The sequence below is a fragment of the Herpailurus yagouaroundi genome, unplaced genomic scaffold, assembly GCF_014898765.1.
Source record: "Herpailurus yagouaroundi ecotype Mexico unplaced genomic scaffold, PumYag 166, whole genome shotgun sequence".
NCBI lineage: Eukaryota > Metazoa > Chordata > Mammalia > Carnivora > Felidae > Herpailurus > Herpailurus yagouaroundi.
Window position 1 is genome coordinate 26711024 of NW_024412407.1, and position 17170 is coordinate 26728193.

The 17170-nt window shown below is 38.0% G+C and overlaps 1 protein-coding gene across 2 annotated transcripts in view; it reads left to right on the top strand.

Annotated features, from left to right (window-relative positions):
- GYS2 (glycogen synthase 2) overlaps positions 1-14588 on the top strand; it is a 49555-nt gene extending 34967 nt beyond the window's left edge. Inside the window, exons 12-16 of one of the 2 annotated variants that reach the window (XM_040488701.1) lie at positions 5308-5434; positions 8979-9074; positions 10242-10405; positions 11872-11952; positions 14165-14588. In XM_040488701.1, the coding sequence (XP_040344635.1) occupies positions 5308-5434; positions 8979-9074; positions 10242-10405; positions 11872-11952; positions 14165-14257 (561 nt within the window). In that variant the 3' untranslated portion in view covers positions 14258-14588. Of the gene's footprint in view, positions 1-5307; positions 5435-8978; positions 9075-10241; positions 10406-11871; positions 11953-14112 lie in introns of both variants that reach the window. The other variant, XM_040488700.1, reaches the window with a different exon arrangement.
- Positions 14589-17170: the final 2582 nt, after the last annotated feature.

Consider the following 17170-nt stretch of genomic DNA (forward strand, 5'->3'; position numbering starts at 1 on the left):
TGGAGGACTTATCTTTGCCTGGAGGACTTGATCACGTTTTATAAAATGGATGACCTGTGAGCTAGATCTTAATTGAGGAGCCAGCTGGAGTTTATCATGCCGGTATCAGTTGATCATGAAGATAACAGGCAGAGGAAGTAGATGAAGAGGCCCAGAGATATAAAACCACATGGCTTATGTAGAGTGAATGGGGAAGGAAGTTTGTCTCATACAAATTATGTTTATACAGTTACACTCATGAATCTTTTGAGACATTCATTGATTATTATCATAAAGCAAACACTGACACAAGAAATAAAAGAATAACTCCTTCATAACAATATACACTCAAAGCACTGAGATGGATTTGGGTCAATTCAGAATCAGGTATTTTATTTTATGAATGGTATCCTTTAAAAGCTTAACACTAACCTTAAAAGCTTAACTAATGTAAGTGCATATTTGATCATCTGAATATTTATAGAACTCTATCGAGTGATTCTTAACCTTCAGAGTGCAATGATGAGCTCTCCATATGACTGGCCATTTGATTCAGGAAGTGTTGCAGATTATTTTGAATTTGAATTTATCATCAATTCTGTCTCGGCAGTGTGTGTAGTGGGGAAACCCCACAGTGCAGATTCCAGGTCTTGACCCTGTGCCACCACTCAGTGAAAGTAAATTAACTTCCTGGGATCTTGATTCCCTCACAGGATAAATATGGTCAGGCAACTTTTTGGTTTTTATTTGTTTTTTCCCTACTGATCCAAGGCCTGCTGTGAGCCAGGTTCTCTGCTAGGGGGTTTTGTACACAGGATCTCATTTAATCCTCCCTATGACCTTGGGCTGACCTCAAACATCCTTTCCTCTGCCCTGGGCCCTTGTAATTGGCTGTTTAGGGCCCACAGGAGCTGTTCTCTTATTTTAGTTGTGCTGTTATTCTGTTTGGCTGGAAACAAAACGAATGAGCCATGATGTTTTCATGTTCCGAAATGGTCTTTGGAGAGTACAAATTTTCCTAGGCTTCCAAATGCCAAAGTAGACACAATGAGTTTTGAATCCCTGTTTGCTGATATTTGCCAGGAGTACAGTGGGCTGCCCATTTGATGACTGCCTGGACACAGTCAGTATCTGTGTTTTGTTGCTTTCCTACTGCAGTACTTTGCACATGATAGGAACTCGGGTCTTGCTTTATGGAGGAAAACATTTTACCTATTTTTACTTTGCTGTTTGTGTCAATTTTGGATGTTTTACCATTTTATTTTTTTAAGTTTAACCTATCTCCTGTTTATGGATCTCCTGCAATATAACTAATGTATATAATTTATTTCTAATGTTTATAATTTATTTCTAAAATTAGGGTAATATCGGGTGCCTGGGTGGCTCAGTCGGTTAAGTGGCCGACGACTGATTTCGGCTCAGGTCATGATCTCACGGTTCATGAGTTTGAGCACCACACTGGGCTCCACTCTGACAGTGCAGAGCCTGCTTGGGATTCTCTCCTTCTGCCCCTCTCCCACTCGTTCTCGCTCCCCCCACCCTCCCCTTTCTCTCAAAATAAATAAATAAATAAACTTTAAAATAAAATAAAATAAAATTAGGGTAATGAGAATATCATGATTCTGCTAGGATTAAGTGAATTGATATATGAAAACATTATTTATAATATAGAACATATTATATAACTGTTATTGTTCTTATATATCTAAATTAGGGTTTTTCTTGAAAGTAATCTCTTTGGAAAAATATAGAAAAATTTATCTTTGGAAAAATATATACTTATTCTTTTATTATATTATATTATGTATATATGTATGTATATTATGTATATATGCAATATAAACAATATATATTTATATGTATATTATAATATATACACATTATAAGCATATATATTATAAACATATATATAAGCATATATATGTTATATATTATATTATATATATGTTTGCATATGATGTATATGATGTATATATACACAATATAAATACTATAATATACAGTATATGAATTTTATATATATAATTATAATCCCAATACTTTAAAATCAGATTTTATTTTCTAAATTTTTTTCTTTTTTTTAAAGTGTATTTACTTATTTTAAGAGAGAGAGAAAGAGCACAAGTTGGGGAGGGGCAGAGAGAGAGAGAATCCCAAGCAGTCTCTGCACTGTCAGCTTGGAGCCAGATGTGCAACTCAAACTCATGAACTGTGAGATCATGACCTGAGTTGAAGTCAAGAGTCAGACACTCAACCAGCTGAGCCACCCAGGTGCCCTCAGATTCTATTTATTTTTAATAACTACTTAACTATGGGGAGAAACTAACAAATTACCTAATAATGATTCAAGAAAAATGTTAATAAATAGGAGAAATAGCAGAATTCTTTCATCCAAGTAACCAGTTAAGTAGCTTTTCTATTCATAGCTTTCTAATGATAGCCATTGTCTCCCTTGTCCCTGCCTTTGCATAACATTACAGGCAGCATAGTCCCAGTAGTGGCTCAGACCAGCCCACGAGAGCCAATTGCTAAATTTTCAGAAATTTTGTGAGCCAGTTTTAAAAACAGATATTTTAAAAAATTAAATTATATCAACTGGGGCCTGGGTGGCTCAGTCGGTTGAGATCTGACTTTGGCTCATGATCTCACTTTCCATGAGTGCAGGCCCCGTGTCGGACTCTGTGCTGACAGCTCTGAGCCTGGAGCCTGCTTCAGATTCCGTGTCTCCCTCTCTCTCTGCCCCTCCCCCACTCATGCTCTGTCTTTCTCTCTCTCTCTCTCTCTCTCTCTCTCTCTGTCAAAAATAAATAAATATCTAAAAATAAACTTAAAAAAATTTTACTTAAAAAATATTAATCAAAAACTTAAATTATATCAACTTAAAATATAAATCAATTATATTAAAATGAAAGGTAATGCTCAAAAAACATCACATACTTATTGTTTATTACATTCTATGATTACCTATGCACTTGAAGTTATTTATGGCTATTGTGCCCACACGGTGGAAATATTCTATAAGGACGTGCTACTGCCCTTCCTATTTCTGGTTCAGTGACATCACATTGATAACTTGGAACTGGCCATGGTGGGAGTCTCTAGAGAGTGAAGACAGTGAACACTACCCATCATGGCTTGATTAATTGTGTCTCGATTGTCTAAACTTAAGAAAGGGATAAAGTATTAACAATGCAGATTAAACTTAAAAGGATTGTGTTTAGGAGCGCCTGCGTGGCTCAGTTGGTTAAGCAGCCGACTTAGGCTCAGGTCATGGTCCCACGGTTCATGGGTTCAAGCCCCACATCGGGCTCTGTGCTGACAGCCTGGAGCCTGCTTCCCATTTTGTTTCTCCCTCTTTCTCTGCCCCTCCCCCACTCATGCTGTCTCTCTCTCTCTCTTTCTGTCATAAATAAATAAACTTAAAAATTAAAAAAAAAAGGGGGGTTGTGTCTATGGTTGTTACACAAAATTGTGAGTGGCACAAAAACATGAGGAGATATTTTTCCAGTATTCAAAGGCTAATGTCCAACTCAGGGAAGAAGTCACTCATGTCACCAATGAACCTATGAAGTTCTGACATTTATCTCACGTCAGAACTACTACGTTCAGGCATTGAAACCATGTACTAGTTCTGAATACAAGATTTTGGCCAAAGCCAACAAAAGCATTTGGGAGTATTTAATCATCTAGAATTTATAATAAGGAGTACATTACATATATATTTAATAAACTATTCTTTAGATAAGTTTTAGGTTCACAGCAAAGTTGAGCAGAAAGTACAGAAAGCTCCCATGTACTCCTTCCCTGGGAACATATGTAGCCTTCCCCACTATCAATATCTCCAACCACAATGGTATATCTGTTACAATTGGTGAACCTATACTGACACATTATTACCTACCAAGGTCCGTAGTTTACATTGTTTGTACCTTCTGTGAGTTTTGATTAATGTATGACATGTATCCATCATTACAAAATCATACAGAATAGTTTCACTGTCCTAAAAATCTTCTGTGCTCTGCCTATTCAACCCTGCCCCCATTTGAGCACTGATCTTTTTATTGTCTCCATAGTTTTGCCTTTTCCAGAATGTCAAATAGTTGGATTCATACAATATTTAACCTTTTCAGATTGGCTTTTTTTCACTTAGTAATATACATTTTTTTTCCATGTACATTTTTCTTCATCGCTTGCTAGCTCATTTCTTTTTAGTGCTGAAAAATATTCCATTGTCTGGATGTACTGCAGTTTATTTATTCACTCACCTATTAAAGGATATTTTAACGGCTCCCATGTTTTATCAATTATGAATAAAGCTGATACAAACATCTGTGTGTAGGTTTTTGTGTGTACTTTTTTTATTATTTGGAAATTGTATGCTATACATCTTTTATATCAGTAAAATGTGTAGTAAATTTATGTACAAATATATACTTATATTTTGATTTTTCATTCTTAAACATTTACCTGGACACCACTGCTTTAAAAGACCATGGTAAACACTTTGGACTTTACTCTGAGTGAAATGGGAAGCCACTGAAGGATTTTGAGCAGAGGAGGGGTTGGCATTTTTAAAGGTTCCCTCTAGTCGTTGTACTGAGTAGACACCTTGCCAGAATAGAAACAGGGAGATGGATTAGGAGGTGATTACCCCGAGGTGAGAGAGGATTGTGATTTGGATGAAGGCTTCTAGTCTGATCTAATTTAGATTAGATTCCTAGTATCTCTGTCTCTTAGCTCGGTTACTCTGGGCTAACTCATGCCTGGGGCAATGGAGAATGGCCTATTACATAGCTCTCCTCTTTGCTGCCTGAGGTAGGAGCAATTGAGAAATAAGACAACAGTCAGCCACTAGAAAACAAAATAAAATCTTTATTGTTGGGATGCCTGGTTCGCTCAGTCGGTAGAGCATGTGATTCTTGATCTCAGGGTTGTAAGTTTGAGCCCCATGTTGGGTGTAGAGATTACTTGGAAATAAAGTCTTAAAACAATACCCTTATTGTCAACGAAATCTGGGTTGAAGGATGTAGTTCAGCATGAGAACAAAAACGGGCACATTTTTCCTCCAATCTAGGCCTTGGAACCTGAGGGAAAGTAGGTCCACAGACTAGATACACAGAATGGAGAGAGAGAGAAATGCACCCACACTTTTTTCTTTTCTTTTTACTCCTCTCTCTCTCTCTCTCTCTCTCTCTCCCTCTCTCTCTCTCTCTCTCTCTCCCTGAATCTAGAACACAAGGATTCTACAGTATCAGAATACCAAACGGTAGATTTTTTGCTTTAATTTCTTCTATTCTTTTTTTCTCATTAGAATTTTCCCTTTTTTAGGTGATTTTGCACCCAGAGTTCCTATCCTCCACCAGCCCCTTATTACCCATGGATTATGAAGAGTTTGTTCGAGGTTGTCATCTAGGAGTTTTTCCTTCATACTATGAACCATGGGGTTATACTCCAGGTATATGGCTTGTATAGATTGGGGAATGTTTTAAATTTTATTAATATTTTATGCATATAGATATAATATTCAAAGCTGATATGTAACTCCACTAAGGTTAAATTATAATAATACATTATATTACAAAGAAAAAGAATGTTTTATAAAGATTACATGTTATTGAGTTATCTCTACCAGTCCCAACTATCCATGTGAAGGAGAAATTGACTACAAGTAAATTTAATATGAAAAACAATGGTCCAGCAAAAGTAGTCTCTAAAACTTATTTCAAAGTGGGTTTTTTAAAAATTAATGGATGTATGTAATTTTTTTTAAATTTTTTTTTTTCAACGTTTATTTATTTTGGGGACAGAGAGAGACAGAGCATGAACGGGGGAGGGGCAGAGAGAGAGGGAGACACAGAATCGGAAACAGGCTCCAGGCTCTGAGCCATCAGCCCAGAGCCCGACACGGGGCTCGAACTCACGGACCGCGAGATCGTGACCTGGCTGAAGCCGGATGCCTAACCGACTGCGCCACCCAGGCGCCCCTGTATTTAATTTTTAATAGGGAACACATTCACATAGTTAAAGAAATAAATAATATAAGAAGGTGTACAGTGAAAAGTTTTCTTCATACCCTTGTCATTCAAAAAAGAGGTACTTTTAAGATAAAATGCCAATTCAGTGGTAGGTATTATGACCAGTGACATCCTTCCATTCAGGCCCTTTTACCTCTTCATCCTCCTTTTGTTCTTTTCTCTCTAGTGGTGGATTCTTGGATCCACTATCTGTTTTCCATTTTTGTCCCTTATGAGCATGGTTGTCATTGGTATCAAGAGCACTCAATTTGTATTTGTACAGAAATGCCTATTAAAAAGGAAACAAGTACTTTACATATATGACAGTGGAAAGAATGTAATACTAACTTTTCCTTCTCACATTGGCAATCAGAGATTTTCCTTTTTATTTAAATATAATTCCATTTAGAATTTTAAAAGAAAAGGTTCAGAAAATGTTTTTTACAAATAATTAATACATTTTGCTTTCTGATCTCAATGTCATCATTGCCCAACTGAGAGGCAGCCCCAGTCAAGGTTAGGGAGATCATAGGTTGAATTATGTAGAGGAAGAATTTTTCTAATCTTTGTATTCTGATCCCAGAATTTCAATATAGATTTTAAAATTCTATATAGGGGATACCTGGGTGGCACAGTCAGTTAAGTCTATGACTTTGGCTCAGGTCATGATCTTGTGGTTCGTGAGTTCAAGCCACACATCCGGCTCTCCGCTGTCACTACAAAGCCCACTTTGGATCCTGTCTCCCTCTCTCTCTGCCCCTCCCCCACTCGTTCTCTCTCTCTGTTTCTCTCTCTCTCTCTCAAATAAATAGACATCTAGATGGAAAAAGAATAAAATTCTATATAAATAGGATCTTACTTTACAACAAGAGCAACATGAAGTGTCTGCATCTTTTGACATAAGGCCCTATTCTATCATTTTAAGTTCCACCAAGAATAATTTGCCAGCAGCTGTAAAAACATGAAAACTTTTGGGGGGAAATAGATAAAGAATTATCTCCTCCTGAAATATGGCACAGAAAAGCTATTGATCTAACTCCTCCAGCTATCACTCTTGTAGTTCTAAAAATTGTTATGGGTATCAGTTCACTTTTGTAAAGATGACATCTCCTTATGAAATGCCCACATGTCATCTTAAATTGTTTATAATAGAGCGTCTATCCTTTAAGATACATCAAATGCACATTTTACTGGTGGACTTAACATTTTGTTATTGACTTTTGTTCCTTTTATTTCTAGGAAGTAACATACTTTATTATCAAGGAAGTTTCAAAAATAAAGAAGCACAAAATAAAAGCATGAATGACTGAGGGATATGGGAAGTCATTTATGTTGGGTAAAGAGAATGTTCTATAAATTACAGAGGACTTTCCACCAAATGTCATTTTATAGGACAAAGATAAACTTAACCCAAATGATAGAGGAGATACATCTAGTGTTTTAAGATAAAGGCCACCAAAGGTGTTATAAAAGATAAGTAGATAGGAAAATAAGGTTGAGAAATACTCCATAGTAAATGAGTCATTGTCTGTTTTGAATTACCCAAAAAAAGTTGGCCACCCTTCACCTAACCTATAGTTACAGGAATAACAATATCTCTTCTGTGGTGTAAGTTTGCTGTTAGCATGTTAGATAACTCTATTTGTTTTAGAATAACTTTTTATCTGATACTAAGTTTAACACACTCCAGAAAGTATTCATTTAAGTCTGTGTTTTGTGTTTTGAGAAAATCTAATGAATATTAGCACATGCTCCATTAAATTCATTCAATGAACATATACTAAGGTTATGGGTACCTGGTATTTCAATACATGTGTGTTAATGAGTATTTAATAAAAATAAGGTTCAGTGAACTTGTGTGGAATTGTAGGCAAAATTCCTTATACATATATGCATAAGAATTTTTCTGGGAAGGAAGTCCAGGTTTGCATTAGATTCTTGTATGAGTCAATAATCCCTGTCTCATTTTCTCCTCCACCAACCCCACTCCACCAAATTAGGAAACCACATCTCTCTAGAGGAAATACTTGCAGAGCAGAAGAGAAGGAAGGCCACTGTCTAAATTGTATTACTTCTTGAACAGTGGGGAAATCTTTTTTTTAACCCCAAACTACCAGTCAACCAAGAGTAATTCCATAAACAAATGTAAATTCCTTGTTAAAAATGAAGACATCCTTGTGAGAAGTAACATTTCTTTTTCTAAAAACGCTTATTTATTCATTTTGAGAGAGAGAGAAAGAGAGGGTGTCTGCGAGCAGGGGAGGGACAGGGAGAGAGAGTTGTCAGTGCAGACCCTGACATGGGCCTCTGTCCCAGGAACTGTGAGATCATATCCTGAGGCGCTCAACTGACTGAGCCACCCAGGCACCCTGAGAAGTAATACTTCTTTAAAAACAAACAAGAAAACCAAAACCAAACCAAAACAAAACAAAAACCATATCTGCTATTTTATGAAAAACAAGTTTTGACTAGAAGGTGAGAGAGGACTAGGTTCAGGGACCACTTGGAAAAGGGGAGGGATCTGTGGCATGGCAGATTAATTTGATAGGAGGAGGTGCTCATGTCCAAAGTCTATTTACTGACACCACAAACTCACCACTTACTTTGAGACATGGCTTAGAATGGAGCAAAAAACAAAACCAGCTGGAATGAGAGAGGCAGCATAGAGTAGCAGTTCCAAACAAGAGCCCTGGAGCTGAGCGCCTGCCTTCAAATCCCAGCTCTACCCCATTCCCTGGCTTTATGACATTGGGCAAATTATTTAACCTCAATTTCTTCATCTGTAAGATGGAGATAATGACAGTCTCACTTCACATGGTTGTTGAGAAGATTAAATGAGTTAATACATGTAAAGAGCTCAGTACTGTGCCTGGTACAAAATAAACATCACTATTACTAGGCAGACTTGGGCTTTTGACCCCTCTGCGTGCATTAGAGGATATAGGGACTGGTCTGAAGCCAAGCGTTTGTCTATTTCCCCGGCAGCTGAATGTACGGTGATGGGTATCCCCAGTGTGACAACAAACCTGTCCGGCTTTGGCTGTTTCATGCAGGAGCACGTGGCTGATCCTACTGCCTACGGTGGGTGAGGTTTTTCATCATTCACCCAACACAGGGAGAAGTGACCTCTAGCCAAACAAAGCACAGGGTCTTTATGGAGCCTAACTCTAAAGCTATCCGGATGATTAAAGTAATGTTTATCCTTCTTGTTTAATTAAAAGTAGATTTAATTATGTGGTTCACAGAAAACATAAAAATGCTGTTAATATTAAATATATGGTCCAAAAGACAAACCATAAAAGGCATGCTAAACTTGGACAAGTCTGGCCCTTTTATCTTTTTATTTTCTGAACTGGTTTGGCCCTTTACTATCTAGAAGTGACATTACAGTAACCATGGCCTTAGAGTATGTAGATTGGTCAGTGTCATTATTTTTTTTTTAATTTTTTTTTTTAACATTTATTTATTTTTGAGACAGAGAGAGAGCATGAACAGGGGAGGGTCAGAGAAAGAGGGAAACACAGAATCTGAAACAGGCTCCAGGCTCTGAGCTGTCAGCACAGAGCCCGACGCGGGGCTTGAACCCACAGACTGTGAGATCATGATCTGAGCCGAGTCGGACGCTCAACCAACTGAGCCACCCAGGCGCCCCAGTGTCATTATTTTAAGGGTCTGTGCCAAGTTAGCAAAATTCACTTAAATTGTTTAAGATGGCGGGAGAATTTGCATACCACCATCTCTGTGTCCATGTTGCCCAGCAGCAAGAAAGGGAGAGGGGATAGATTGCCCACACATTGCCAATTTCCTGGCCTCCTACCCTTGCATTGTCACGGTTCTCTTTCCTCAGGCTACAGCTGTGGTTCTCAGCCAGTGGTGCATGGTGGGAACACCAAGGGGCCTAAAAAAAATCACTGACACCCAGGTCTCACCCCAGAGATTCTGGTTAGTGAGGAGTCCTGGGGAGAATCCCTGATCAGGGTTTTCCTCTGCTGCCAAATTTTTTAACAAGATCCATTGTGTTGGCTGTGTGTTGGTGACAGTGGTGAACCATTAGGAGGAGATCACGGGAGAAATACAGTCTTGGAAGGGGAAAGATGAAACAGGCAGTGGGGGCTGTCAGGGAGTGGGTAATGCATGTGGCAGTCTGAGATAGAATGTAAGGAATGGGAGAAGAAATATTCCAAGGGAGAAGAAACATTCCAAGGTTAGCCCTACGTTTATCTGTGCTTTGGTTTTTGTGCCCCTCAGGCATTTACATTGTTGACAGGCGGTTCCAGTCTCCAGATGATTCCTGCAATCAGCTGACTCAGTTTCTGTATGGATTTTGCAAACAGTCCCGCCGCCAGAGAATTATTCAGAGAAACCGAACTGAGAGGCTCTCCGATCTTCTGGATTGGAGATACTTGGGCAGAGTAAGCAAGTCTGTGATCAAGAGAGCCACTTTAAAAATCCCACTGAATTATAAAAATTGAGATTCTTGTCATAATCTACAAAGTCAACTTAGTACCATCATTGTTAAAATCTCCAGTAATGTTTTCACGTACTTTTTTACTTACTATAAACTCGGAAAGTCCTAACTTCAAATCTTCATATTTAGTTTGAGCTTGTAACAGCAAATCCGTCAGGAGCTAGCTGTGATCTTACCAGTTACTCTATTGTCAGTGCTTAACTTGATGCATTACAGGTATTGGTTCATGAATATGAGGAAAACATCTAAAGAAACATTTGTATCTTGTTTGGCTCTAAGCCATAACGTGACCATATGCCTCAAATACAGTGGGAATGGGAATAACTTTGTTTTTCAAATGACAAGTACAGAAAATACCTCCTTTCAATTATGTAATAGGTTTGTAAGTACCCAGAGGTCTATATATCTTAGCACTGGATGATTTAATAAAGAATGAGTTGACTTTGCCTTCACATAATATATCTGTTTAGATATTGCTAAACTCTCCCTGAAAAATGATAGATGCTCCATTTGCAGACTGTCTACACATGCTAATGACAGTGCCTTACAATCCTGGGTGATTAATTGTACTGTCTGCATTTTGGAATAAAACCAGAATGATAAGGCTATTACAAGTTATGTTTCTTACCTAAGGTCTGAAGCAGAATTTAAGTCCAGTTTGTCTGATTATTCAGACCCCACCTTTTCCCCATGTTATACTGCTTTTCTGTGGAATGAAGCCAGTGTTTTCAGTCCCCTTAGTGCTCAATTCAGAGTTTTCAGTAAGGTCAGTATGGCTTTTCCCTCCAACATTTGTTTTAAGTTTATTTATTTATTAGAGAGAGAGAGAGAGAGAGAGAGAGAATCCCAAGCAGGCTCTGTGCTGTCAACGTGGAGCGCAATGCGGGACTTGAACCCATGAACTGTGAGATCATGACCTGAGCTGAAACCAAGAGTCTGATGCTCAACTGACTGAGCCATCCAGGTGCCCCTCTCTCCAACTTTTTGTAGTATTTCTTTACATATTCACTGGAAAATAATAAAACTATAAACTCATTTTTTTCTGTTTTTAAATTTAGGGTGAATAGGTTTTACCACTTTATTTTTTTTAATTTTTTTAACGTTTTTATTTATTTTTGAGACAGAGAGAGAGAGCGTGAACAGGGGAGGGGCAGAGAGAGAGGGAGACACAGAATCTGAAACAGGCTCCAGGCTCTGAACAGCACAGAGCCCGACGCGGGGCTCGAACTCACGGACCGTGAGATCATGACCTGAGCCGAAGTCAGACGCTTAACCGACCAAGCCACCCAGGCGCCCCAGTTTTACCACTTTAAAAATGGATTTTATAACTAGGAGAATAAGATTTTACATAATAACTTGGTTACTGAAATATATAATTTTTTAAACCTGTGAATTGGTTTTCTATCACAGTATTATCAACATGCCAGGTACCTGACATTAAGCAGAGCTTTTCCAGATAAATTCCATATGGAACCTACATCACCACCAACGGTAAGTGTTTTATGTATTGTGGATTTGTTTTGAAAACTAAATTTCTTATGTATGGTAAGTCCTACCAATACCTTTGAATTTAGAAGTTAAATACACAAACTATTATACTTTTTTCATAATTTTGCCCTAAAGCAAAGAATAGAGGAACCAACAGATCAGATCAAGTCAAAGCCCTTGATTCAGAGTTAGCCTTATGCAGATGGGCAGACAGTCAACTAATTCATGTTGTTGGAGAAGCACCCCCACATTAAAACTCTCCCTGCTTTAGTGCTTGAAACTGCTTTGTTAGACCCCCATTCTCTTGAGAGTTATTGAGAAATGAACTGCCCTGCTTTCATAGCCAGTGAATTTGCTATCCAAGGAAATGTTGAGATACAGGTGACTACTTGGCAAGAGAAAGAGTGAATTCAGGAACCACAGTAGGAGTTGGATTAGATGAGTATTCATGTAGCAGTCAGCAGTGCCCCCAGGAGTCTTCTTCTGAAGTTCACTTAGATATCTATATTCATGGCTACTTGTCACCACATTCTCTTAGAAGGATATAAGATAGGAAACACAGCTTGAAGTAGGGCAGCATCAGACATTTCTCTTCAGTGGGATTCATCCTTACAGCAGTCTACATAGCAGTCCAAAAGTTACACTTCTTTGCCACCCTATCCACCAGGTAAAAGCTTAGGTGTAAAAAAGATGAAACCTATATTATTAGGTATGAGATGTATCTTAGCTTAGTAGTTTTATGCCTCCCCCACCCCCCCCACCCCTGCCCAGGAGCCAATATCTCACAGCTTCCATGATCTCCACAAAGAATATGTACAGTTATAAGAGTCATCAAATTCAGGGATTCCCCAAAGCTATAATCCTTGTCAAGTATTTTTAAATCCTCTGAGTTCAGATGTAATCTCCCAGTCAGGAGTCACTTTTACCATAATCAATTTTGCTTAATAATACAACTTATGGTCTACCTCCATCAAGTCTCAAGGGAAATGGATCTAAAAAGTTAACCCAAGGTAGAATTTGCCCATATGGAACATGACAGCATTTTTAAAACCCTTCAGAATACAAATTCCAACTCTCATGTTCATGATTTTAATAGGGTTAATTGTTTAGCTTATTTAGAGGCAGTCACTCTACTTGATGGTAATTCACCTATATTCATCCATTTATTCAAAGTATTCAATTAGTAAGTATTGAGCTCCTGCTTTGAGCCAGGTCCTAAATGCATGACTCAGCTCGTTTTTTCTTTTCTTTTTTATTGCTTTCAGGCAAAATATCTGAACCTTGCAGTGATTGTATAGGTATGACATGATAATAATGTGCACAAATAGTTGAGATACAGAGTGACGAGGGCTGCAACTATTTTATACAGTTGTCCTCCCTGGTCAAGCATGTGTGCTCTTAAAGGGCAAGAATCTTGGTTTTCATCTTTGTTTCCTCAGTGACATTATGGTGCCAGACCCATAGTTGTGCTTAGCTCTTGTTTAACAAATGAGTTATCTGAGTGAATCTTAGGTAGAAGGGCAATTTGATTAAATCTAGTAATATTTACTCATTAACTGAACTAAAAGTAACTGGTGGAATTTCAGGGTAAACTAAGTGACCTGGCTTCCAGGACTCTTTCTAATGGTGGTTGTCCATGCATGTCCAGAATGCCCATATTCTGCAATTTCAATGAGCAAATCTGAAAGGTGACATAGAGACTGAGAATATCAGCAGCGTAACATAACAGTTGATATTAAAGGATCTGGAGTGATCATAGCCCTGATGCAAATCTTTGCCCTAACACAGGGTCATGCTGTGTGACCTTGGGCAAGTCATCTGACCTCTCTAATCCTCAGTTATCTTCTGTATGTGGGAAAAACAAATTTATTGGTGTTGTTACTAGGAATAAGATAACATAGGTAGGTAGGTAGGTAGGTAGGTAGATAGATAGATGGCACCTGGCACATTTCAGTGCATAATAAAAGGAAGTTATTTATTTAATGAATCTCTCCTGAGCTTGCTGGTATCAGAATCAAAATAAATCAAAGACAATAGCTCATGAACAGACCATAAAAAATACCCAACTATGCTTTTTTATTAAATGCACATGCAAACTGTTTACAGCATTGGAAAACTCAAAAAGTCATTATAGTGTTTGTGACTTATTTTTGTCTTTGGCAGACAGAAGGATTTAAATATCCCAGGCCTTCCTCAGTTCCACCTTCCCCTTCAGGGTCTCAGGTCTCTAGTCCTCAGAGCAGTGATGTGGAAGATGAAGAGGATGAGCGCTACAACGAGGAAGAAGAGGCTGAAAGGGATCGGTTAAATATCAAGTCGCCATTGTCTCTGGGCCGTGTTCCTCGTGGGAAGAAAAAGCTGCATGGTGAATACAAGAACTGAATTCCACGCTTGTAGAACAGAACTAATGTAGTAAGAACATAGTAAGAATGATTACTTAAAGACATGAAAATGCTACAGATTTCATTTTCTTCTTCTAACTATTACAACAGGATTTATTCTCTGCCTCCAAAGGGGAGAAAATTAAGTGAATGGCAATTTTGTAATTTCTAATAAAGTCCAAGTTATTTTCCCCTACTCCTTTTTCCCCAGTAAATTTAGGCACGAGGAAGAGTGTTCATTAAAGGAGGAAGACTAGATGTGGGGTGTTGTTGTTGTTGTTGTTTTAAGTAGGCTACAAATGTGGGACTTGAATTCACAACCTTGATATCAGGACGTGAGCTGAGATCAAGAGCCAGATGCTTAACCGACTGAGTCACCCAGATGCTCTTAGAAATGTTTTTAAAATGGTTAATGCCAGCAATAAGAATTTTCATTTGCTAGTGTTTATTTTTAAGTGATCATCACCACAATCCTTTGCTTAGTATTTATACAGCTTCCATAACTACCAAATAAGCCTCCCAGTTTCCTCACAAAGGATCCTGATCTCAGTCCTGAATGTCCACTACAAACATATTTTAATTAAATCAGTCTTTAGTGATTATTTCCATGTTTCACATGAGTCAGAACAATGAATTTCTATCTAGCTTTGTAGATAATCAAAATCCATAAGAAAACAAGCTACCTTAAATCCAGATCCTGATACCTATTCGTGCATATTTACAAGGTCACGTCTCAACTTAATGATGGGAAGATGTTACCATCTGTACTATGCCATCTGACTGAAACAATTTTTCTGTTCTTTAAAAGGAAAGGTTTTTCAAAAACTTGGTCAATCAATCAGTCTTCTATAAATGATGAACTGTTAAATCCAAATGAATTAACATGTCAATATCAACATATCAATTAAGCTTTCATTGATGTCTTGTAAATAAGACATTTAATAAGATAACTTGTAGAAAGCACCTACTATGAAATAGTGCCTTGTAAAGGATAACATTTAAAACTGTCTTTTAAAAAATTAGCAAAAAGAAAATATGGAGTCTACTTAATTATAATAAGAACAATGTTTCTAAACATATCCATGATGTGCTTAGGGACATTGCTGAGCGATTGTAAACATATCTTTGTTTTAAATGTAATTAAACCTAAGAGCTCCTGGGTGGCTGTCCATTGAGTGTCCAACTCATGGTTTTGGCTCATGTCATGATCTCACGGTTTGTGAGATCGAGGCCTATGTTGGGCTCTGCGCTGAGCACAGAGCTTATTTAGGATTCTCTTTCTATCTCTGCCCCTCTCCCACTCTGTCTCTCTCAATATAAATTTAAAAACTTAAAAAAAATTATTAAATGTAATTACTTCTAAATAGGCAAAAAAAAAAAAAAAAGAAAAAAGAAAAAAAGAAACCACCTTCATTCTTGGATTGTTTTTTTTCCCCCACAACTTGAGTATTGTTACATTTAGATCACAGTGAAAACCTTGGTTGGCATATCAGTTGACCTATATATGCAGAGCTTTTTTTTTTTTTTTTAATTTTTTTTTCAACGTTTTATTTATTTTTGGGACAGAGAGAGACAGAGCATGAACGGGGAAGGGGCAGAGAGAGAGGGAGACACAGAATCGGAAACAGGCTCCAGGCTCTGAGCCATCAGCCCAGAGCCTGACGCGGGGCTCGAACTCACGGACCGCGAGATTGTGACCTGGCTGAAGTAGGACGCTTAACCGACTGCGCCACCCAGGCGCCCCAATATATGCAGAGCTTTTAAAAAAGTTTTAGTCTGTTCAGTGTGGGATTGTCGATGGCAACAAGGTAAGAGTAACAACGACCGTGGGTCTGGGTTGAATGGCTCAGGACTAGGGGAAAACTGTAATCTAGCTCTCCACTGCTTGCCCCGTTGATGAGAACAAAGGCAAGAAAAATGCAGTTTATGTTAAATCTCCTTACAGCCTGCAGCCCACTGATAGATGCAGGACATGACATGCCTCAAGGGGTTCATGGCTGCCTTAATGCCTTAATGTTTATATTTCATTAAAGACTAAAAGCAACCTTATCTTGACAATAGCTAAATCTTCAAGGTCCTGCAAGACCCTGCTTTCAGCATACAAAAATTTCTTGGAAACTTATGTTACCCCTACCCCAACCCCCTCCACAAACTTAAAATATATAATCAGTCATCCCTCATATTTGTAGATACAGCTCTTTCTGCCCTTGGGTCCTGTCCCCATGCTATAATAAAATCACCTTTTTGCACCAAAACTATCTCAGAAATTCTTTCTTAGCTGTTCGCTCTCAAACTGAAACTACAAATCGCATCACCATTGTTAAGAAAAAGTAGATGAATGGTGGATATATGCCATAAATCAGGTCACAATGGAAGATGATTGCAAACTCACCTCATTTAGGGCCCAGGAGAAAGGGAAATAAATTACCTAAAGCCTAATCCTTGAAATATGCCCTGTGCATGCCAAATTAACCCAACATCTGCAGAGCAGTTTGGGAATGTCTGCACAGGGAGTCAGAAAATAGGAGATGGATTTGTATTATAATGTAGATATTCACTTGCTGAAGTGCCAGAAAGATCTCATGATAAAAAGGGGTTTCAGTGTTACAATAACAATGAAAATATATTCCTAGTAAGGGGGCACAATACGTCTATTCAAATGATACCCTTGGTTGGTAACTGGTTAGTCTATTGTTATTGAAAGCATGAGATTTCCTCCATAAAATAGCTTCTTAATAAAACATTTTAAAATTCAAGTGCTTTTTTTTTTTCCTGAATGAAAGAATAGTTCCCTGATTAGAAAGGAGTACAAATGATAGAGTGCATGGAAATACACTGAC